General features: G+C 53.1%; 9 protein-coding genes across 9 annotated transcripts; 5 read left to right on the top strand and 4 right to left on the bottom strand.

The window, feature by feature from the left end:
* Positions 1-34: 34 nt before the first annotated feature.
* On the bottom strand, positions 35-310 carry CORC01_05046 (uncharacterized protein; the record flags this gene model as incomplete). The annotated part of the gene is made up of 1 exon (XM_022616693.1): positions 35-310. The coding sequence occupies one exon, from the start codon at positions 308-310 to the stop codon at positions 35-37; it is 276 nt and encodes a 91-aa protein (XP_022476834.1).
* An 871-nt stretch (positions 311-1,181) lies between these two features.
* CORC01_05045 (nitrogen starvation-induced glutamine rich protein) lies at positions 1,182-1,970 on the top strand (the record flags this gene model as incomplete). Its single annotated transcript, XM_022616692.1, has 3 exons — positions 1,182-1,295; positions 1,375-1,823; positions 1,886-1,970. 3 exons carry the CDS (start codon positions 1,182-1,184, stop codon positions 1,968-1,970), a joined length of 648 nt encoding a protein of 215 aa, XP_022476833.1.
* A 272-nt stretch (positions 1,971-2,242) lies between these two features.
* Positions 2,243-4,239, bottom strand: CORC01_05044 (coenzyme A transferase; the record flags this gene model as incomplete). Its single annotated transcript, XM_022616691.1, has 7 exons — positions 2,243-2,377; positions 2,430-2,769; positions 2,830-2,941; positions 2,998-3,302; positions 3,361-3,547; positions 3,596-3,880; positions 3,954-4,239. 7 exons carry the CDS (start codon positions 4,237-4,239, stop codon positions 2,243-2,245), a joined length of 1,650 nt encoding a protein of 549 aa, XP_022476832.1.
* A 713-nt stretch (positions 4,240-4,952) lies between these two features.
* Positions 4,953-6,972, top strand: CORC01_05043 (major facilitator superfamily transporter; the record flags this gene model as incomplete). Its single annotated transcript, XM_022616690.1, has 10 exons — positions 4,953-5,071; positions 5,145-5,288; positions 5,407-5,489; positions 5,552-5,823; positions 5,879-6,006; positions 6,059-6,188; positions 6,244-6,340; positions 6,399-6,668; positions 6,720-6,804; positions 6,855-6,972. The coding sequence occupies 10 exons, from the start codon at positions 4,953-4,955 to the stop codon at positions 6,970-6,972; spliced, it is 1,446 nt and encodes a 481-aa protein (XP_022476831.1).
* Positions 6,973-7,410: 438 nt separating this feature from the next.
* On the bottom strand, positions 7,411-8,552 carry CORC01_05042 (uncharacterized protein; the record flags this gene model as incomplete). Its single annotated transcript, XM_022616689.1, has 2 exons — positions 7,411-8,103; positions 8,217-8,552. Coding segments are annotated over 2 exons (1,029 nt in total), but the record flags the coding sequence as incomplete, so codon positions are not given.
* A 331-nt stretch (positions 8,553-8,883) lies between these two features.
* Positions 8,884-10,335, top strand: CORC01_05041 (uncharacterized protein; the record flags this gene model as incomplete). The annotated part of the gene is made up of 10 exons (XM_022616688.1): positions 8,884-8,924; positions 8,987-9,018; positions 9,080-9,104; positions 9,173-9,240; positions 9,292-9,491; positions 9,548-9,707; positions 9,772-9,790; positions 9,870-10,041; positions 10,094-10,182; positions 10,242-10,335. 10 exons carry the CDS (start codon positions 8,884-8,886, stop codon positions 10,333-10,335), a joined length of 900 nt encoding a protein of 299 aa, XP_022476829.1.
* Positions 10,336-10,367: 32 nt separating this feature from the next.
* Positions 10,368-13,190, bottom strand: CORC01_05040 (uncharacterized protein; the record flags this gene model as incomplete). Its single annotated transcript, XM_022616687.1, has 4 exons — positions 10,368-11,883; positions 11,966-12,486; positions 12,713-12,961; positions 13,095-13,190. 4 exons carry the CDS (start codon positions 13,188-13,190, stop codon positions 10,368-10,370), a joined length of 2,382 nt encoding a protein of 793 aa, XP_022476828.1.
* Positions 13,191-13,956: 766 nt separating this feature from the next.
* On the top strand, positions 13,957-18,939 carry CORC01_05039 (uncharacterized protein; the record flags this gene model as incomplete). Its single annotated transcript, XM_022616686.1, has 1 exon — positions 13,957-18,939. One exon carries the CDS (start codon positions 13,957-13,959, stop codon positions 18,937-18,939), a length of 4,983 nt encoding a protein of 1,660 aa, XP_022476827.1.
* Positions 18,940-19,609: 670 nt separating this feature from the next.
* CORC01_05038 (uncharacterized protein) lies at positions 19,610-21,005 on the top strand (the record flags this gene model as incomplete). Its single annotated transcript, XM_022616685.1, has 3 exons — positions 19,610-20,360; positions 20,415-20,693; positions 20,761-21,005. 3 exons carry the CDS (start codon positions 19,610-19,612, stop codon positions 21,003-21,005), a joined length of 1,275 nt encoding a protein of 424 aa, XP_022476826.1.
* Between the last annotated feature and the right edge of the window lie 1,942 nt (positions 21,006-22,947).

Here is a 22,947-nt window from a genome sequence, read left to right as displayed (position 1 = left end):
GGAGCCAGCCTAGAGCAACGCAGCAATATCTAGCTCATTGGCGACGATGGTAACGGCCTCGGGAGTATCCAAGCAAGTGTCGGAGTCGTGGAGCTCTTCCGCCGTGGCAATTTGGACCTTCCATCCGGGACCAGTTCGGCCACTCGGCCCCACCCGCCGCGGCGACCGGAGACGCCGAAGTCGCCGAAGTCAGCTGCGACCCGAATCCACACTCCTCAACGGCGATTCCCTGCATCTGTGGGGTCACCTCGCGAACCTGCATCTTGGCCGTGCGTTCCGGGGGTATGTCAGGATTAATGGCGTGCAGCATGCCAGCCGGTGGGTGGCAGTGGCAGGGTAGAGTGCCGCGACGAGAGTTCGTCCGATGCGATTCTTGAAACGGACTCAGCCGATCGCAGAGGTGCTAATTACTCTACGAAACATGATCAACAATACCGGCAATTCGGGATGGATATTGAATCACTTGGGGCAATCGACTGCGGTTGTTTGGAAATTGATAGCAACGGCAATGTGTGTAGAATTTGTGATGGCTTCGTAGAGACTAGCGACTTACCACTTCCGCGTATGGCCGATCGCTGAATACCATCTTGTTCGTCATTGTTTCGCCATCTACCGCTCTACATCCGAGAAACCGAATGCGAAGCCCCCCAAAAAACAGTGAACAGCGAACAGCAGCGGACTGGCTTGGGTCGTGTCATTGGTGGCTTGTCCATCAGCTCACGGCCTGTGGCTTGCAGGTTGCAGCAGGGCTGACAAGCCCACGAGGCACCCTCCGCGCAGTGACTGCGCCACGGTGACATGACGACTGGAACGAAGCTGAGCCGAGGGGCGCGGGCAAACACTGTGGATGTCAGAATGGTAGCGGGGGGGAAAGACGGAAGACGAGAGATCCAATCCCCGTCCCGCGTTTGCCTGCCACAGCTGCTTGCGGCATGCATGCTTGTTGTGCCCCTCCCTGCCAATTTCCGCAAGCTCCGTCTTACTGGCGAGTAGCGTTTCTTCGAGATTCTCTAAGCACTCAGCAGTAGCCAGATCTGACGCCTTTTAAAGCTCCAGCTCTCCCCCCTTCCTCAGCTCTTGCTAAGCTTGTTCATTAAGCATACCAAACTTCCACTGATACCACGTCCACTACACCTCATCAGCCACCGATCGCTCCTAAACCCCCAACACCAATATTCAATATGTCTGCGAACGATTACTACGGAGGCGGCGGCAACAACCAGAATCAAGGATACGGCCAGCAGGGGTACAACCAGGGCGGCGGCTACGCACCTCAGCAGCCCACCTATGCACAGGTAAGATATCAAAGACAGTTGAGCCCTCGCACAAGACTCAACCAACTTCGAGATCCAGCAGTACTAACATCTCACAAAGGGCCAGCAGCAGCACCATGGCGGCGGCGGCGGCGGCGGCGGATACCCCCAGCAGTCGCATTCCCCGTACCAGCAGGGCGGTGGCTACAATGCCCCTCCTCAGCACGGATACGGCGGACCCCAACAACCAACGTACGCCCAGGGCAACCAGCACCAGCAAAGTTACGGCCATGACAACTACGGCCGCGACAACCGAGGCAGCTCTCCCTACAACCAGCAACCGCAATATGGCGCACCTCAACACGGTGGACAACCCCAATACGGGGGCCAGCCGCAGTATGGCGCCGGGCCCGGCGGTCCCGATCAGGATAAGGGTCTCGGTGCAACATTAGTAGGTGGCGGAGCTGCCGGATGGGCAGCGCACAAGGCCGGCGGCGGTCTTCTCGGAACTCTCGGCGGCGCAATTGCCGGTGCCGTCGGTGCGAATATGTTGGAGAACAAGTTTGAAAAGTGAGTGTTTTTATTGGATACCAATCATCAAAGGGTTCACGACTCATGTGATTCAACTACAGGAAGCACAAGAAGGACAAGAAGCATAAGAAGGATAAGCACCGCAAGCGCAGCGGTAGCTGCAGCTCCAGCTCCAGCAGCGACTAAGATGCTCTGCCGACATTTCCTAAACCACTCCGGTGCCCAAATTTGGATGATACCCCCCCCCCCCGATTCAATCTATATCAAGCGCACCGGGAGAACGACTGCCGATGAATGCTTGAAATTTCATGACTTGCGCACATAGACGTTAATGTATTATTAGCCGCAAAGGATAACACTTGAATTGAATAAACGCAAAGAACGAAACGAAACGTTTACTGAATAACTTTTTCTTTCTATTGGTATCTTGAACTCAGTTGAGGCTTTACTATTACAAATTACTCCATCGTCTTGAGATCCTTTGCGACCTCAAACGTGGCGTCCGTCTTTGACTTTACTTCCTCAACGTCGACACCGGGCGCAACCTCGGTGAGGGTCAGCCCGCCATTCTTGCGATCCACCTCAAAGACACACTATCATCACATTAGCAATGAGACTTGGAACCGACAACCAAGTCCAACTTACCAGATCAGTAATGATTGTGCTGACAACACGAGCACCGGTCAACGGCAGACTGCAATCCTGCACAATCTTGGACGAGCCATCCTTGGCGACGTGCTCAGTCGCAACGACAATCTTGGTATTGTCGGGGTTGGACACTAAATCCATGGCGCCACCCATGCCCTTGAACACCTTGCCGGGGATCATGTAGTTGGCCAAGTCGCCCGTGGCGCTGACCTGCAGCGCACCGAGGATGGAGACGTCCACGTGGCCGCCACGGATCATGCCAAAGGACTCGGCGCTGTCAAAGGTCGAGGCACCGGGGACGAGGGTGACGGTCTCCTTGCCCGCGTTGACAATATCGCTAGAGTTGGACATGTCAGCTCATGAATCTCATACAAGTATTGGACAGGCGTCTACTCACGCGTCAACCTGGTCCATGGTTGGGTAAGGGCCCATGCCCAGGATTCCGTTCTCTGATTGAATCCAAACATTACGCTCAGCCGGGAGGAACGAGGGCGCCAGAGTCGGGATTCCTGTCCCAGTCAGCATCTCTCTTCATGTTGATCTCACAGGGCCTGGGCCAACTCACCAACGCCGAGGTTCACGTAGAACCCCTCTTGCAACTCCTTCGCCGCACGCCTGGCAATGCGATTCCGCCTCGCCTGCGCGTCATTCTTGGGCGCATTCAGGTCCTCGCCCTCGCCCTCCTCCACCCTCGTCTTGAGGATCTCAATATTCTTCTCGGCGGTCGAGGGCACGATTCGGTCGACGAAAATACCGGGCAAGTCAACGTCATTGGGGTCGATTGCGCCAGCCTCGACAATGTTCTCTGCCTCGACAATGGTGACAGTTGCGGCCTTGGCCATGATGGGTCCGAATGCTTTGGTGGTGTATCTGCACGAACACGCAATTAGCAAGCTTTCCAACTCGACCATTCATGTGCTCCACACACCTGAACACGCAGTTTCCTGCTGTGTCGACTTTCCACGCCCTCAAGATAGCCACGTCTCCGGTGAGCGCAGTCTCCATGAGATACGTCTTGCCGTTGAACTCCCTCGTCTCCCTCGTTCGGCCGCGCTCCTTGACTGCGCCAGAGGCGTCCAGCTTCACGGGAATATCACCGCTTTGAACCAGTGAGTCTGCCAACGTCAGTAACACTCCCCAGATCTCGACGAAAAGTTACCTACGAGCTCCAGTAGGGGTAAAGAAGGCGGGGATCCCAGCGCCACCGGCACGGATTCTCTCTGCCAGCGTTCCCTGAGGGCACAGCTCGATGCCGATTTCTCCAGCGAGATACTTCTTCTCCAAAGCCTTGTTGTTGCCAAGGAAGGACAAAATCAGGCGGTTCACCTGGCCAGCCTTGGTGAGGACAGCCAGACCACCCTTGCCCTCTTGGCCGGCATTGTTTGACACTGCTGTCAGCGAGTGCAGATTCTCTGCTCCTCTGCGATTGAGTGCACCGATGATTGTGTCTGGCACAGAACATGTCAGCTGGTCCCCGATTCTCTAGCGATTGATTGTAGGCAAAGAAGCGTCACGACGTACCGGCGACACCACAAAGTCCGAATCCCGAACTCAGAATGGTTGATCCGCTCTTGATGTCCGCGACAGCCTCATCCGCAGACGCATACAGCTTTGAGCCACCTCTCTTCGTGGCAGGCGCCTTCTGCGACCTGCGCGCTGGTGTCGTCGTAATGCCTCGGCATGTCGCAATACCAAGGGCCTTTGCGCGCGCGGGGAAACGTTGAGGTTGCGCGCATACTGCGGGCACAGCTCTGAAGGATGCGCGGACCAGCACCCGCGGACGCAGTTGGCGAGTAATGGAAGACATTATTTCAGTCTCGTCTTGGAAGGGCAGGCTTATCTACACAGCACAAAAGGAGAAGGCTTCAGTCACGTCTACTGGTGACGAAAGACAATAGATTAAGCACAAGTAAAAGAAAAAGGAAGGCCGATTGTCGGGGGACATATCTGGGTTCGGGTTAGGTGGGCGCGACATCATCTTTTTGAACGGGTTCCTGCGCGGGACGTCTCGGCCGTTCTTTTGCACGCCGACCACGCAGCCCTCGCAGAACCGCGGTAGCACACTCAGTGGACCCGTTCGGCATGGAGGGGGGGGGAGTTGACGCAGGCAAGACAGGGGAGTCTCTGAGACTCTGACGTCTTCGCGGCGGGGCACCGGGACTTGTGGGAGCTCGGAGTTTCTTTGCAGTAGCTCGCGGAGTCTACTTCTAGACGCCGAGTCAGCTTGCTGGCGCACTGTAAACAAAGGCCTACCATTGGTCTGGACGGGTTGACGGCAAGCTTAGATAGACGATCCGGGGACGGTCTAAGATGCTACCCGCCGCGGGTTCGTCCTCCCCCGCAGATTCGGGGTCTGGGGAAGACGGGCTTCAAAACGGGGGAGGGACCCCCAAGCTTTGCCTACCCTTGGCGGATAGAAACCCAGATCTTGTTGTTGTTGTCTTTGACTAGGTCCTCTTTCCCTGTGTTCTGACAGAGTCTTTCTCGAGGCTACGCTGCCAAATTCGACCCGGCTTCATCATGGCATCCAAGGACTCGGACATGGATCCAAAGGTTGAGTACGACGAGAGCCACCAGGAGGTTGAAGCAGAACGTCAACGGCACCTCACAAAAACTCTGCTGTTCAAAGTCGACACTAGGTGAGCGCCTCCCTGAGTTTGATAACCAAGACCCTTCAACGACTCAATTCAACTAACATGTGATGATTGACAGGGTCCTACCCCTTCTGGCTCTGCTGTTCCTCTGTTCCTTTCTCGACCGAACCAACGTCGGCAACGCAAAGATTATTGGCCTAGCCGAGGACCTTGGCATAAGCAATAACCAATACAATCAAGGTTTGGCCGTCTTTTATGTGACGTATATCGTGAGGTAACATCAAATCTTTTCCATCCATTCTCGGCTGATCCTTGGCTTGTCAACGCGCTCTCGTCCCATGTGGCTCCCCACAGTCGTCCGGTCGCTAATGCACGCCCAGCGAACTGCCAAGCAACCTCGTCTTGAAGAAGGTTTCACCGCGGATATGGCTGCCCTTCCTTACCTGTGCTTGGGGCATTGTGAGTAAGTACATGTCTCCAACGAGAAAAAATCCAGTTATCACCAAGTGACTGACGTTAGAAAAGCAATGTGCCTCGGCTTCGTCCGCAGCTACGGAAGCTTCGTCGCGGTCCGAGCGATTCTGGGCATGACTGAGGGCGGACTGCTTCCCGGCATGGTGTTGTATCTCTCTGGCTTGTACACCCGCGGAGAGCTTGCACTGCGTATCGGTATCTTCTATACGGCTGCATCTCTCTCAGGTGCATTTGGAGGCCTACTCGCGAGAGGCTTGTCCGCGATTGGTCCTGCGGCTGGCCTCGAGGGCTGGAGGTGGATTTTCATCATTGAAGGCATCATTGTGAGTTCTTCAAAGCCTGCTTACTTACCTTGGCGTTGCTAAGAGGTTCCCCTAGACAGTCGTCTGCGGAATCATTGCTGCTATTGGATTGCCAAACAACTTGGCAACGGCCAAGATCCTGACGGATGAAGAGCGGGAATGGGCGCTACTCAGGCTTCAAGGTCATTCTGGAGACCGGTTCGAGTAAGTAGCCCCTTGTATGTCGCAATGGAGGTTGATGCTAACTTCTTGGCAGCTCCTCGCGCGAAAGGGAGGAGAAGTTTCGCTGGTCCGAAGTTGGTCGCGGGGTGTTCAACCTTCAGATCTGGCTCAGCGCAACTGCATACTTTGCCATTCTATCTGGCTTGTACTCTTTTGGTCTATTCGTGAGTCTTGCGAGTCTGAAGATGCAGATTTACACAGCTAATGGGAACCCAAAAGCTCCCGACAATCATCAACGACATGCACATCGCTTCTAACTCGAACCAAGTCCAACTCTGGTCAGTGATCCCATACGCGGTCGCAACACCAGTCACAGGTAAGCCATCACGGCAAAAAGACACTGTGATTTAACTTATAACTGATGTTCCTCCTAGTCTTCGTGGCCTTCTTATCTGATCGCCTCCGTCTGCGTGGCACACTCATGCTCTTTGTTCTGCCCATTTCCATCGCCGGCTACGCGGCCATCGCCAACGTCACGGCACCACAAACGAGATTCGCCATGACGTGCTTGATGGCTATTGGCATGTACAGCGCTGTTCCGTGCGTTCTGGTATGGAACTCCAACAACTCGGCCGGCCACTACAAGCGCGCGACGACGTCCGCGCTGCAGCTTGCCATTGCCAACTGCGGTGGTCTGGTTGCAAGTAAGTTGCCAATCTGCCTCGCCTTCGGAATTTGACTGACTTCGTCTGCAGCTTTCATCTATCCCAGCACCGACGGCCCGCTATATCACAAGGGTCACACAGTTATCCTGGGGTTGCTGTGCTACGCATGGGTGGCGTGAGTTTGCCTTGTGTTCTTGCTTGAAAGATACTAACAAATATTTCCAGAACTCTTGTCAACGTTCTCTGGTGCGCCAAGATCAACCGTGATAAGGCTGCCGGAAAGTATGACCAGTTCATTGGTACAGGTGATGACCGTGAACCGCACTTCAAGATGGTGCTGTGAGGGATGACCAAGCACTGCTTAGAAAAGAAGAGAGAGTGGATATATTAGACAATATGGTAGAATGATAATTTCGTTCTTCAGTTATGGAGTTTTCTTGCGCTTTCGACGTTACAGCTAGCCTCTCCCATTACCCCAGTAGACCTGCTTTATCAATATAAGAAAATTCACCAAGGCCATTCTTGATAACTGCAACCATTTCGTGATTAAGAGCGGTGGTGAGGAGCAGTTCGTCACCCAGAACCTTCCTTTCGACCACAGTAGAGGCAAATTCAGGGGTTTTGTGATGGTTTTAACATAAACAAGTCGAATCCCGTGAGCGGTGAGCCACATGATGGACTGGTAGTGGTGAACAGGGCTTGAATTCATAAAATGATAAATGATCCGGTTCTGGAGCCCGGTAGTTTACAGTATTTAACGAGAATCACAAGTTCCGTCGACCTACAACTTGGACTCGCGACCCGGAGCAAAATTTGACCTCGCAGCTCCACCAATCGCCTCCGTGATGGAATCAACCGACTTTAAAATCCACTCGCTGCCCTCATCGCTGGCCAACCACTCCGCACCTTGGATATCCTCCTGGTTATCCGCCCTGTACGTGCCGTCTTCAAGTCCCTTCCTCAACCCAAAAACGTGCGACAGAACCTGCGGGCCAACTCCCGTCTGTGCCCGCAGACAGGAAATAGCCACCATGGATGTCAGCACCCTCCCAACACTAGCCAGTCCTCCCCGCTCCGTGGGCTCCGACAGCAAGCCCGCGTAGTGGCTGTGAAGGATGTGCACCGGCAGATCGGGGTGCGACTGCGCCAGCTTCTCATAGAGCTTTACCTCAAAGGGGGCGTAAATTGAGTCCCAGAGCCCCTGGCCGCGGGCCGTGATGGCGTCAATGTTCTGCGCGTTGGGTGCTCGCGTCGGCTTTGTTTCCAGTTGCGCCGTGACGTCCTTGGGGAGGCTGGCGTAGAAGGCGTTGAGACAGTTGATGGTGCGGGGGATGCCGTTGAAGCTGATGCACTTGAGGCCGATTTCGCGGATGAACTCGGCCGTCTCGCGCTTGTCGGGGCGGCCGGAGGAGGATGCGACACTGTAGAGGGACTCGAGAGACTCGGGAGAGTTGAGTGTGAAGGTTGCTGCGGCCTTGGGAGACAAGTAGGTTAGTAATTAAGCCTCTACGAGTATTTTGCCAGCTTGAATGCAGTCAATTGAGCCGTGCGACAAGCAAGTTGAGAGTCTCCGTAAGGGTAGCTCACCGAGATTGCTAGCCATGGCTTCGCGCCAACATTCTTCGACGCTGCATCCCGAGCGATGGCCTGGTAGACGTCGCGAATATGCGACGGCGCAGCCGTCTGGCCGGGTCTCGCAAAGGGCGCGTTAATGAGTGCTTTGAGCGACGGTGCGAGCTTCGACATGGTTTCCTTTGGTTTTCGATCACTGCGGGAAATGTTCTGCTTCAGCTGCTTCTCTGTGGGCGCATCATCCATCGGATTAGGAGGGATGCAGAAGTGGTTTTGTTTCCCCAATAGAACGAGACCGGAAGGGTTCCGCAAGTCGGAGGGCAGAAGAAGATCCCCGGCCGTGCGCGTCGGACTCAAAAAGAAGTGCCGAGGCAAAGAGTTTCATGTGACATCAGCGTGGGGAAACTGGAGTTCGACTCTGTCAACATTGTGCCGAACGGCCGAGAGCTCGCCGGCTCTACATTTGAAGTCCGAGAGATTGTGGGATGAGAACGCGACCGGGACTATTCAGCAGGCGGATAAGCTTGGTCAGGGGGGTCCGTTGATATCGATGCCGCATTACTTATCACAAGCGCATGTCCACGGATCGAGCTTCTAAATATGGATATTTAGAAGTCCCTTTGGCACTTTGGTTGCATGTAGCAGTGCATATACCCACAGTACACACGAACGCCAGCACAGGATGGCCAGCGGTAACAAGCAAAAGGAGCCTTTCTGGCTTGGGTGAGTAACACAACTCCACAGCGAATCCGAGTAAAGGACTTTGGACTGATTGGTGTCCGTAGAGGTGCTGCGGCGTCCATGGCAGTCTGTTTCAGTGCGTTCACCCTCGAGCGACATCGCAGTGTTGTGCCTGGCTACTAATCACGCGAGCGTAGCACATCCTTTAGATCAAACGAAATAGTAAGTCGACATCTTCCACAGTGACGACTGGCTCAAGAACGGTTCAAGAAAAATGCTGATCCAAGCAGTCGGATGCAGGTCCTCAAGTCGAGAGAGTCCATGTTTCGAGCAATGTACCGATTCGCAGCCAGGGATGGTAAGAGACACAGGTCTCTTGTTTGGCATCGTTTTCACTTACACTGGCCAGGCTTCTTTTCTCTGTGGTCTGGACTATCGGCCTCCATCTTCCGACAAACAACCTATTCCACCGCACGATTCGGACTTTACAATTACTTTGCGCAACAAGCAAAACAGTGGACGGGGCAAGAGAAATTGACAACGGCAATGACAGTATCGTGTGCTGGGTTGGCGGGAGGCATGGCAGGGCTTGTCGGAAACCCTGCAGAGGTACTATTGGCGTCGACCCCACGATGAATGGCAGATTCTGACAGATACTTACTTAGGTTGTCCTCGTCCGGATGTGTGCCGATGGAGCAAAGAATGTCGGCGAACGATTCGCTTACACTAACGCTGTCGAAGGGCTCTACAGGATAGGTCGCGAAGAGGGTGTTGGGGCATTCACGCGAGGCATATCTGCCAATGTGGTGCGCAGTATACTCATGAGTACGTCAAGCGCAAACATCGGAAACGACTGAAGTGTTTGATTGAAGCTGATATCAAATGATAGATGTGGGACAAATCGCCACGTGAGTGCCAAAAGACTGGACGTCCATGAGTGAGGGACCGTGGAGATCAAGCAAACTAATACGAAAGCACGAAAAACAGGTACTCGACAGCGAAACGTATCCTCCTCCAAAAGACTGAAATGAAGGACGATATCAAAACACATGCTGTGGCATCCCTCTTTGCTGGTACTGCGGCGACGACAATTTGCGCGCCAGCTGATGTCCTCAAGAGCAGGATTCAGAGTGCTGCGGCGAGCGGTCCAGGGGCAAACGTGAGCAGAGAACACCCAGTCTCAGCGAGAGTAATCGACTAATTGCATCTAGTCTCTGCTTCGTATTGTGCAGACGGGTCTGAGGGAAGAAGGAGCGATCTTCTTGATGAAGGGATGGACCCCGGCGTGGTTGAGATTGACGTAGGTCACGTTACAAGGAAAGGAAATGTCGATGATGTTGCTAATGTTGTGTACTGCAGGCCAAATACTGTCCTGACTTTTGTATTCATGGAACAGCTGCGGAGACTGACGCAGTGGCAGTTCGCCGCGCAAGTCGAGACCATGAAGGCATGATATGCTCATAATGGTAAATCAGGATGTGCTTCTCAGAAACCAAACTCTGTCAGGTTGGGCCAGCTCAACCAGTCGAAGTTGTTCATGTCGTCCCATGATAGGCCTGCGAACGAGGGGTCAAACTCGTTGCCTGGCTGGTTCAGAACCTCGGCAATTTGGTCATCAGACATGGCAGAGAATTGCAGGGTTCCAGGCCATAACTGCGACTCCATGTACGGCGGTTGCGAGACTGGTGGCCCTATCGAGTTGACAGGAGGCGAAGCTGCCACGGCCGACGAGGGTGTTCCGAGCTGACCGGTGCGAGGGATAGTTGGATCGGGATGCATACTCGTTTGAGGCTGGCCGTCCATGGCTGTGGCCGCTTTTCTGACGATGTGTCGTAGATATTTTCCGTACAGTGTAGACAAACCATTCCTGTGCTTTGTAGCAGAGCCAATGCGTTCCAAGACAGCTGCTGTTTCTTCAATGAGGTTTCGAATGCTAGGTGCCAAGTTGGAGCTGCCCGTGGCGTAGGCGCTCAGGGTCAGCGCGAAACAGGCTGCGAATGAGACCATGATTGTCGTGTTGTTCGGGATTGACTGCAGCTGCGACTCCCCTTGAATCGCTGCTCGCATAACTGTCACAGCAGACGACAGCCCAGCCGTGCGGAAGAATTGTCGGACTTCCATTGGGGCGGTCGGATGGTTGATGACGCCTCCGTACGTCGAGAGCCTGGTGTGTGTGACGAGAATCTCCACGTAGGGAGGGAGTCGGCGTTGGGGGCCAATTCCTATGGCATAGCCCCATTCGGTCAGCCACTGATCGAAGAATCTCTCAATGGCGCTCTGGATAGACTGGGCGATGAGCCCGCCGTCTGTGGATATTCCCTGCGAACCGTCGCAGAGGGCGCGGACGGTGTTGAGTAGGCCGTCCAGGTCTCGGCGAAGGACAGCCATGGAGACTAGATGGCCATCCATGGGGTCAGCGATGCTGGATCGGTGCCATTGGTCGCAGTCTTTGATGACCCGGGTGATGGGCACGGTATAGGGCCGACCGCGAGCGAGAGACATGCCTCTTTCGAGAACGAAGAGGGCAATCCAGCAACGCTCACGGCGCCGAAGGAGGCGTTGCCCGAGATCAGAGGTATGTTCTATGTGGCTGAAGCCGTCCATGGCCAGCGCAGCCCGAGGATCAAGGCAGTCTCCGCGGGACAAGGCCATGTTCGAGCCGGAACCGACAACTTCCGTGGGGATGAGGAGCTTATTCAAGGACAGATCAATGGCGATAGTGGCAGCCATGTTGACATACCAGCAAGTCTCGTCATCAGTGCTATGCTGACCCGGGAACATCCACGGGACGTTGACCATGAACGCAAGCACAATCTCCACGGACTTGTGTCGATTCGCAATGACCCTGTGTGCGAGGGTCTTGCAATGATTTGATAGTCTCTTGGACAAGGCCCCAGCGGACGGAAGGAACAGGGCCGATGCGGCCATGATGGAGGTGCACAGGAATGCAGACCGCGAACGCGTAAAGGATGGAGTATAGATCTTGGGATCAAGTCCCCATCTGGTGTGGGCGAGCTTGCCATGGAAGCTGGACGGTGAGTTCGACGAGGGCCCTTCATCGACGGTGTGTAGGTTTCACTTACAAAGCAAACAGCGATTCTGCCTCTTCTTCAGTTACAAGACCCATTGTGATGGGATCTATGTCGTCGCCAACGTCGAAGTTGACGCGAACAGAGGTGAAGAAGGACTGGATCTCCAGGTCCTCATCGGGCTGTTCGACCTGCTTCTTGCGCCCGGCGCGGGGACCTGACTGCTTGGGCGAGAGGCCGCTGATGGGCTTGGGCGAAAGCTGCAGGTTCGAGGCGCGCGCCAGGAGTTGAAGCGGGTTCTCGGCATCGTCGATGGCCAGGCTCTCCTCGTTGTGATGATGCAAGCTCATATAAGTGTTGCTATCTGGGGTGTTGTCCAGGTCATCATCTTCGTCAGACGAGAGGTCGGGTTGGTCGGGGCTGTTGAAATGAGATGAACCCCGCCTTAAGTGAGAGGAGGCGGTAGTTGACCGAGGATTTCGAGAGCCCTCCAGGAGCGCCTGGAGACTGCCGATGGCCTTGTCATCTTCAGAGTTGTGTTCACCGGTTCTGGCTCTCTTGATGGCCTGCTCTATCTGATAAAGAGCTTTATCTAGACCCTTTCGCTTGCTATTACACGCGCGACCAATGATCAATACGAGGTCAGGCAGTAGTGGGGGTTGTGGTGCGACTCGGGGGGGTTGTCTCGGTCATGGGGCGGGGAGGGGGGGGAGGGTCTGGTGTCAACACCATTCAAAAGGGAGCTGGGGGCCCTTACTTTTTAATGCCCTTCTGTCTTCCGGCGTGGAACGTAGGACGTACGCACTCAGAGTCGAGCTGAATGCACCTCTTGCATTTGTTCTCATGCGGAGAATAGTCGCACTTGATCTTGCTTCGGCGGCAGACCAGACAGGCGGCCTGCTTTGGACGTAGCGATTGAGGATCCTCCATCCAGGTGAGGGGAAGGTGAGAGGAGCCCGGGTGCACTCTGGCGGTCTCGGTGAGGAGCTTAAGTACGTTGCAAGCGGCAATTTGGGTTGGGACAGAGGAGCACGCGTTCTTCTCGAGTGGCTTTGGGGGTCGAGATGAGGTCCAATATCAATGTGGCCTGGTCTGTTGACTTTGACGATACAAGCACGCTACCCCTAGAGCAGACAGCTCTGCTGAAGATGGAAGTGCTAAAACATTGGGACTTGCGACTCACTGACGAGAAGTCAACTTGATTGAAAGGGAACGCCAAGCACCAACCATCAGGGAGAGTGGGAGGCTCGTCGTGTGACTCGCGTGAAGCCGGAATCATTGGGGAAAGACGAATGAGGGCACGAATCAGCACGCAGCTACAGACCCGTCTGCCGTCTGAAGCAGCTTAGTCATCCTAGCATCTCTCTTGGCAATTAAGAGAGATTACATAATGTCTAACGGTGAGTTCCAGAGAGATGGTGCTGGCACTCACATTTGGCTTGGCTCTTCCTGCGTGCCTCCGTGCCTGCGTGCCTGCTTGAGAGCTCCTGAACGACCAACAGTTGATCACCTCTTGGCACACCTTCAACCCTCTTGCAGTTTGGTGCGATTTGAGGTGAGTATGCAAAAGGAATAGGTAACATTTGATACGTCCCCGCAAGTACCAGTGTCAGCCCAATCAAGACCAAGGTTCCTATAGCAAGGGGGGCATCGAATCTGCCTCGATGTCCATGTCCAAGGTAGCGAGTCTATGGATACAGCAGAGATACGCGCAGTCACCGCTTTATTCAGCGTCCCATCGGCCTGGATCGAAAGTAGCTTAGAGGACCACGGCTTGATGCTTGTGTCTAGGGCTGAGCGGCCTCAGCTGCGAGGCCAAATTCGGCTTCACTCCCGGTTCATTCTGACCAACACGAGGATCGGTGGTACTCGGTTAAGTGTTCTCTTCTGCAATCGGAATTCTCAATTGATTTTTTTCCTCCTCTCTTCCCACCTTAAATCTTGCATGGTTTCACATCATCGGTTCTGAAGAACTCAATGCCACCACCATAAGTCATTTGCAAACAACAGCAACAACAGCCCGAACAACCCCTAGACCCATCACAATGGGAGACTCGCCGTCCATCAAACATACCATCCTGCGGGATGGCACGCCGAAGGAGGTAGCCAAATACCTCAAGCAGCTCAGAACCAACGCCGCCGATCCGGCATCCATCACATCCAGTCTACATGACGCGGTCGTTCAAGGTTCCATCTCCCATGGCGTCTTCTCAATTTGGATTCCCATATCCGACGATGCAAAGTCAATCATAGCAGCACTCAGCCAGTCAGAGAGCATGCACGAAAGACATGTGGCCGTCCGGGCGTTCCTCAAGGCCATGCGGTCGCCAAAGACGATGACTTCCTTATGGGACGCTGCGGGCGGCGCTCAAGGAGTCGCAGCAATCATGAGTAATCTCAGCGTCGATGAGATCAAGATGCTATGCAATGGCCTTGCCAAGACAGCTTCTCTCTCCCAGGGACGTTCGCAGAGACATGCCAAACTCACCGAGTTGGTCGACATCCTCGGCGCCGGAATCCCAATTCCCAAGGAAAACCCGGATGCAAGGCCGCTGCTACCTTATTACAGGAGAATCTTGCCGGCTTGCACAACCGAGCGAGTGGTGGAGCACGAAGCGACATCGCCGAAATGGACAGCGAGACAACGCTCCATCTTACTGCGCACGCATCCAGCATTGTACGAAGCCAAGTTCCTGGAATCAATCTTCTCGTGTGAAGAATCCCAGACTACAAAATTCGACGTTGACACGTGGACGCGGCTTTTCAACAATAACTTTGGCTTTGGCAAGAAGGTGTTGCTCAAGTTCCTCGACGCCGGTGATAAACTCCCTGTCAAGCCAGGCGTGTTCATCTCGCAGATCGCTGTGCCCATTGCAAGACGCCTACGACGGCGCAGAACAGCCGCCGAGCACCATCTCCCCCATGATGTACTCGAACTTCTCGCTCAGCTGATCGGCAGACATTCCGCTCTCCACAGTACGCTGGACGAGAGCTTGAATGGAATCATCTTTCATGCCATCAAGTTCTGGGAGCATACGCGCTCGACGCGGCCGCGAGTTGAGCAGCACTTGATCGAACTGTTGAGCCTTGCGCCCGAGACGAGATTCCAGTCTGCAGACTCGATCGTCCCGCTTCTACGCGCTGTCAAGCCGGCCGTGTCCTACCGCTTATTCCGACTCATGCTCCAGCATCTACGAGCTTACCGCATTGACATTGACGACGATACTGGCAGTGACGGCAGTTCTTTCAAGAAGCTCAGGGGACTATGGCCAGCAAGCTTCTTCGTGACGATGCTCGGATCCAATGATCGGCTTGCGTCTCTCCGCCTCTTCCAACGTCTGATGGCTGTTTTCCCCGACGGATCTTTCTTGAAGCGTTCAAGCGAGAGGGTGGGTTCCATCTTTGATCATGAGCAAGACCCTGATTCGATCAGAGGTGATGGGGTGGCACTCGAAGCTTTTCTTCTACGGACATCATCAGCTCCGCGCTCATTAGATCCGGGTCACGACAGCAAGATAGACGCGGATTTGCAGGAGCGCAGAAGAAAGGCATCCTCAAGCCGTGATTGGGAGAGCCGAGCCTTTTGGGCTCGGTCAGCGCTCAACCTCTCCATAGCGGCGGGCTCGTTGGAGGTCTACGCAGAAAACCTGCTTTGGGTGAGACGCTTCAACAAGGACATACATGCAGTGAAGGAAATTTACTCTCACCGGGCCTTGAAGACTGCCGAGGGAATAGACTTGCTCAGCGGCATTGCGGTAGCTTCTTATGCGCGAAACCCGGATTTCGATGCTGCAAAAGTCATCCGGTCTGCGAACAAGATTCTAATGCAGCTACTGGAAACCGCATCAATGGCCCTTGGAGAACCAAGCTTCCAGGGTCATGACTGGCACGCCGTCACCACAGTGCCTGCAGCGGTGGTGGAAAGGCGATTCCGAATGGTCAATGAGTTCCAAGATGCTCGAAAGTTGACAGACGCCGAGGTCTACGACGTCGTCTGGCAGCCGACTGTGGACTTCTTGGTTGAAGCAGAAACCTTCATGCTTCATGCCGACCATCACAAGCTCTACCCCAGCGGATTCGTTGGGCTTCTCACCAACACGGACTGTTTTAATAAGTGCGAGGTGAGGACCCACGTCGTCAGATTCGTGGACGAGCTCGCCAAGGCCCGCAACGTCTTGTGGGAGAAACACCGCCCTCAGCGCTTCCCATCGGTTCTCACTTTGGAAGAGCCCTGGCCAAAGGGGCTTTCGGTGCAATCTCTCTTACCGCACGATTTCTACGACCTCAAGGACATTGATAATATGCCCTACATCCGACAGAGGATTGAGAAAGTCGTCTTTGGAGCTCCAGAGGTCTTGCTTCAAGAGCCTCCAAAGGACAAAGAGTCTCGGGCGGCGATAGGCAGATTTGTGGACTACTATGATTTTGCCCTGAAAGCATACGTCAATGGCCAGAAAGCAAACTCTCAGCGAGAAGAGCGCGCCCGAAAAGCCTGGCACCATGCAGTTGACCAGCTCAGCGGGACGAGAATGACAAAAGCCGAAGCCTTACGATTCTGGGATAACCGATTCAAATCCAACCGCATCAGACTACCTACAGATGTTAAAGCTGAGTTTCCGAGACGAGATGAGCCTGCCATTCCGCCCGTCGATGATCCTGAAACGCCAACAGAATGGAATCCAGATCCTAACCACTTGGAATTTGAGGAACTTCATCGCAAAGAAATTCCCATCAAGATCTTAGATGAGATGACAACGGGCAGTTTCATTTTCTCCGGAGACTCTGGGATCTGGGGGATGTCTAGTTTGGTAGGCTCAGCCTGGGTTCCATTCAGAAATGCTACCAATTTTTGGGACGCAAAGCAATTCACGGGGCCTCTTTCTGGGAAAGGTGTCGACGCCTTTTCCGCATCCTTCCTTCTCACTCTCAACACCATGCATGGATGCGGCAATTCTATCTTGAAGCAACCATTTCCATCCACAGCCGATGTGCGATATCCGGCGTTGTATCTGGACCAGGAGTTCATTGAAACTATTGATGAAAACTTTTTCTACAAAAACGAGGCCCAGGCGCTCCATATCTTGAGATCTGGCCCACCAGCACTGCTTGCACAGGTTGTGCAATCGATCCTCCAGAATGTCGATGGAAACGAAGAATCAGAGTCTCGAAAGCGTGCCCCTAATCGCCTGGCTATGAAGCTTATCAAGGTGCTCGCCAGCAGCGACCAACCCTCTCTAGCCTTCCCTTTCATCAGGGACGTTATTCTTAGCAGGCCGAGCGACAGCGCCTGGCACCGAGAACTTCTTACCAAGGGATTCTTCAACACCATACCTCCGATGGAGGCGAAAAAGCTGCTCGGCATGATCTCACTCGGCATACAGGAAAAGCTGAAGGAGCAGCAGGTCAGATACAGAAAGGCTAAGGAGGAGGACGGTGAGCCAGTCGCCCAGTCTGCACCCGCCGTCAAAGTCACGACGGTAAAGATGCTGGCAAAGCTTCTCAGCAATGCGCCATTCCTAGACATTACATCAGCTATTGACATTCTCGTCGGTGTTCTGACCAAAGCTCAGCACATCGATATTCGGGTGGCCATCATCCAGACCATGTTCGATACCCTAGATTTTGAGACAGCCTCGGCCGATGTGAAGGACCGAATCTTGGTTCTTCTCGAGGATCTCGCCGTGCCACTCGCAGCATCCCTCACTGAGCGACGTCCAATGACCGAAACTGATTGGGATAAGGCAGAGTCTGATGGCGAGCTACCCGAAGTGGCCGACGCAACTGATCAATCAGCAGCCCCTATCCGGTCTCTGTTCTATCGTCTGGATCAAAGACTTTGCAACGACCCCGTTTCCAAAGCAAAGCTGGCCAGTATCACGGAACGGTTGAAATTGCAGTCTGCGGAGAACAATAGACGATGGTTGGAGTTGTTCCTCAGAAAGAACGGTTTCTCACTGCCTCCTGGGGAAAGCCTCCCACTCACCCCTGTGGATCCAGACATGCTCAAGATTTTCCCAAGATCCCCGGAATACTTTTCGCGGCCCACGTTTGAAATGCTGACCCAGTACGTTCTCGCCAATCTTCGGCCCTCTCCTGGCGTAGTTGCCATCAACAAGAAAGTCAGAAGCAACTCTATCCTAGCCATGTCGAATGCGGGAAAACACTGGCTGCTGCTCTATGGCGCAGATGAACAAAAGATCGCGCTTGGCGGCTGGACCGACTGTCTAGCACGGATGCACCAGACCGACATGAGCAAGCAGGTTGTAAACCCGAATGACCGCATCACCGTTGAAATGCTCCAGCAGTTCGCAAAAGACTTTGCAGACGGGCTTATCAGCCACGGCATCCCATCTCATGTTGAGGCGCTGTTCAAGACCATGTCTTCAACAATGGTGAAAGAGAAGAATCCCGAGGCTTTACAGCGCTGGCAATCGACGACACAGCCGGTGTTACGATCAATCATCACGAGGATCGAGGAACTGCGCACTGCCTCTTGGCAGCGTGACCTGAAGCGCAAGCCCAAGGCCTTACCAGACACATTTCATTTGAAGATAGAGATGCTGGCCTTTCCTCCAGGGGCTGCTGACCTTGACGCTTCATTTGCCAAGGAGATTTCGGCCCTGATTGATGAGTTGGCAACCGGCCATACTCCGTACCATAACAATTGGGCTCATCTGAGGCACTGGCTAGCACGTGGCTCTCCCGCATGGATGCCACGTCTCGCGTACCTAGCCGTCCTCATGGGTGATCTCTCAAACGTCAATGTTGAAAACCCCACGCTGGCAGATTACATGCGAATTGAGATGGCCAAGGATTTCATGATGCGGGCTCATAATCCCCATGATAAAAACGTGGTTGCTAAGTTGAAGGAGATGCTCCGAACATGGGCAGAGTGCCCTGTAGAAAACTTTCGGAGCGATGCGAAGGATGGACTCGCTAGTTTTCACAACGGATGGGGTTCTGACTGGTTTACTGAAGACGGTGGTCTGGAGTGGGCAGACGAGGATTCCGATGAGGAAAGTTCTTGAGCGGGCGTCCAAAGGCCATACAAGATATGTACCTGCCTACTTGTTGTTATGTTCTTATCAGGTTCACCCCTCTTTTTTAAAAAAAAAACTGTAAACTTGCTTCTTTCTACAAAGAATAAGATTCCACTACACAATGTTCCTGGCCTTCCTGCTTGTAACCTATCTTCCGCACAAAGACATTCCGATGGATCAACGGGAGTCAAATGGGGCTGCCATGAGAATCCACACGAGCACACCCAACAATGATGGCGTATCTTCATGTTGCACATTGTTCACGGCTCCACGGGATGAACAGTGAGGCCTGATCTGCTCGCAAGATTCCCTTGACGGCGCTAGACCCGGCGTTTCCGACCCATTATCGGTTAGTAGTGCCGACGAGGCCTGGAAACAAATCCTTCATGAGCCTTTGCTAGCTTTGTATCCGTAACGGGGGTCAAAATGCTACCATGCTACGTCACCATCTCGCGGGCAGTATCTGATATTCATCCGATCAAGCGACCGTCTTATGTTGCGCAACGGGAGAAAATCACGTGTCGAATTCTTCGTACGGAAGTCCGTCATGTGAAACTGGTCGTTTACTTTTCATGCTTCCGGCATCTTGCTTAAACACTTATCATCATACTTTGTACCCCTGAGCTACTCACTCAAGTGCATGTTGACTGAGTCCTCAATGGCTATTGAAAACACCAACGGCAACTCCAACTTGCACCGGGACAATGGACCCCAGGTCGCAGTCATAGGTGCGGGGCTGACAGGCTTGGTTGCTGCACAAGGTCTGAAGAAGGCGAGTTATCGAGCCTCGCATGAATTCATTCGAGATGCTGACAGATACCAGAATGGATTCAATGTAGTCGTATTCGAGCGCGATGAAAGTATCGCAGCCCGGCCCCGCGACTGGTCGATTCTCATTGGCTGGGGCATGGCAACACTCAAAGAGTTGTTACCTGAACAGGTTGTAAAGAACTTCCCTCAAGGGATTTGCAATCCGCACCTGGAGTTCAATGATTGGGACGAGAGCGTGGTCGGGTACACTGGCGCTACTGGCGAGGTTATGTTCCAGAATTCGACTCCCGGTGCGCGGCGGTTCAGCAGACGTCGCCTACGCAATGTCCTAGCGGAAGGACTTGACGTTCGTTGGGGCAAACATCTCGATCGAATTGTGCCCAGCAGTGCCTCAGCAGAGCTTGTCTTTAGAGATGGAGACAACTATGAGGCCGACTACGTCTTGGGGACGGACGGAGTCTCCTCGAAGGTCCGGGAATTGCTTATGGGGGTTGATAAAGCCCGGCCAGTTCCCTCGGGATACTCCATTGCCAACTGTGTTTGCAAATATGGGAACGCAGATAAAGTCAATGCTGTGGTAAAGGCCCATCCTGTATGTGCTCTCATGCTAGGAACGGCGAATCTAGCTGTTTGTGGCGGTGAGTATCTGCATACTCAACAAGTGATCTCCTGTCTCTAAGTTGAAACTGTAGTCATGTCCGCGGAGGATCCGAACGATGTTGCCAGTTGGGAATCATTCTGGGTCAAGGTATGGCGCGGCCATTCAGTCAGCCTGAATGGCCAAGAAGCCATCGACTATGCGAAGAAAGACCTATCAAGCTTCTGTGAGCCGTTCCGGTCTGCCCTAGAATGGACACCCGAAGGAAGCTCTTGCTATCTCGACGAAATGAAGTACTGGCTTCCCAGCCCGTGGGAGACGCATGACGGCAGAGTTACACTAGCCGGAGATGCCGCTCACCCTATGTTGCCTTGTAAGTCCGAGTGTCTATATGATTATTGAGTGGATGATATTATATAGCTAACCCTATGTTTCTACAGTCCGAGGTCAGGGACTCCAGCATGCCATAGTTGATGTGCAAAACTATATAGACGCGCTAAAAAGACTGAGAGACGCTCATGACGCGGCTAACCGAAAAGATACCATGGCTGCATACGGCGCCGATGTCGTTGAGCGGGGCTCTGTGGCTGTTTCCCAGGCTCTGAAGGAGGCTGAGAATTTGCTGAATCCGAACACTGTTGGGAAGACGCTCATGGTCACCCAGGGCCACGGTAGATCTATATGAAGGCCAAAGTGTGGCTTTCGTTCTGTCAAGAGGCTATCTATCTCCGTTCAAAATAGTGGATTTCAAAAGTTGATTGTAAGGAACCAAATTCCAAGTTGCAAGCTGTACTTACATGTAAGTACTTGGGTGCTACTTATAGCTTTCTAGAAAATCGTAAAACTCATGGCATAGCTATTCTTCTCTCAAAGATGACCGTCGAGGTAGTACCTCTCATTCGAGAGCGGCCGAATTGCGAATACCTGAAGCTGCGATGACCAGATTCTAGTAACGAAGAGAATTTCATCAGAGAAATTCTGATTCATACACCCAGATGGGCGAAATGAAAGTGCATACGGACCCATGAGTCCGTTAGTGTGGGAGCACAAAGAGCGGGGCACCTGTCTACACGGTTACCTGCCCTGTCTTGAGTCTGCATTCTTGACGCCGCTTGTACGAACGCCTTCTTTTGAGAGGGCACATGAGGCTCAGCAGCTACACTAAAAGTTCCCTGACATCTTCTTTGTAGCGTCATAAACCATTCTGTTCTTTTCTCGTCAACTCTGATATCAGCAGCAAGACCAAATCAATCTCAATACTACACTTGACCAATAATCTTAAGTCTAGTCACGGCTGGGAAGATACCGACAAGCCCGACAAGAATCCTCCAGCCATGGGGATAAGGTTAGCTGCGGTACTTAGCCTTATGGATTTCATTAGTTTGAGGGAGAGTCCTTCCAGGAAGATGAGAATGGAGACGCCAAGTTCATATGAACCAAGTTGAAGTTTCTGCTGGTCGGCAAAGTCGAGCACACAGCCTGGACTGGTAGCATCGAAATTCCCAAGAAGCAAGTCAGCCCGAAAAAGGCTACCAAATGTCTTACACGTATCCCAGAAACTGAAATCTACCCCCTCTCAGTACCAGATACAGCTGTGACTGATGCTTCGAGTTTCACTCCTGCCAATCATTTTTTGGCTCAATTGACCCAATATTGCTGTTTAAACCCAAGTAGCAGTTACCAACGTAATTGCCGACGACTTTCTTAACAAATCAGAGTATGTTAACGCATTCAATAAGATCACCAAACGAATCTAGTGGAGTCCAAAGGGGGCTTACAGAAGAATGGACTCATCATTGGGCTTCTGCCAGGACGCTGTAAAACGACTCTCTCAATAGGGGTGGAGGGTTATGGTCAACCTATTACCCACACAGCTTCGTTACTCGGAGATATGCAAACTGGTTTGAAATATCCCCATCATCACTACGAAGAAAACGATTAGCCGGCAATCAAGAGAGGTCCAGAAATGGACATGCCTCACGCAGCAGAATTATGCGGGGCCCAGTCGCTAGAGAGCACCTTGCGTCGTAGGTCGAAACAAGCGTCTTCTCCAAGCACACGAGGCACCAGGCAGCTTATAAGGAGTGCCGTCTCAGTCTCTTTACAGAAAATATCGAACACATCAACGGGATGTTCACGGACCAAAGATTCCATGCCAGCCACTGCCGCCAGGTAACTTGAGTCTGGTCGGATATTCGGCTCGATTATGGAGATTAACAGATAAGCTTAAAAGCAATGACGCACACTTCTAGAGCTCTAAATCAACCGGATCCCCCTGAAAGCCCAAAAAGGAGCACAGTCATAGATGCTCGAGCGAACCAAATATGCAGTGAGATATCTAATTTTGTGCAATGCGTTCAACAAACATCTCTGAGAGAACGGGCCACAATGCCCCGAACTGAGTCGGAACCGACACCGAAGACGACATTTCGAGCACTCCACATTCTCCCCACCATTTCCAATGCTAGCCACAAATAGACTTTATATGTGCACAGGCGATGACCTTGCAGCATTCACCACTGCAAGCCTGACCTGGAGCAAGTACCTCCCAATATGCAGGGTCTAACTCTCCTGACAGTTGAGGCTGATTATCTATCCAGGTTCCATGGCGGGAAGGGCATTGGTTT

Source organism: Colletotrichum orchidophilum, assembly GCF_001831195.1.
Source record: "Colletotrichum orchidophilum strain IMI 309357 chromosome Unknown Scaffold_34.1, whole genome shotgun sequence".
Lineage (NCBI taxonomy): Eukaryota > Fungi > Ascomycota > Sordariomycetes > Glomerellales > Glomerellaceae > Colletotrichum > Colletotrichum orchidophilum.
Note: the sequence above shows the minus strand (reverse complement) of the source record. Positions and strands in the feature narration are given on the sequence as shown.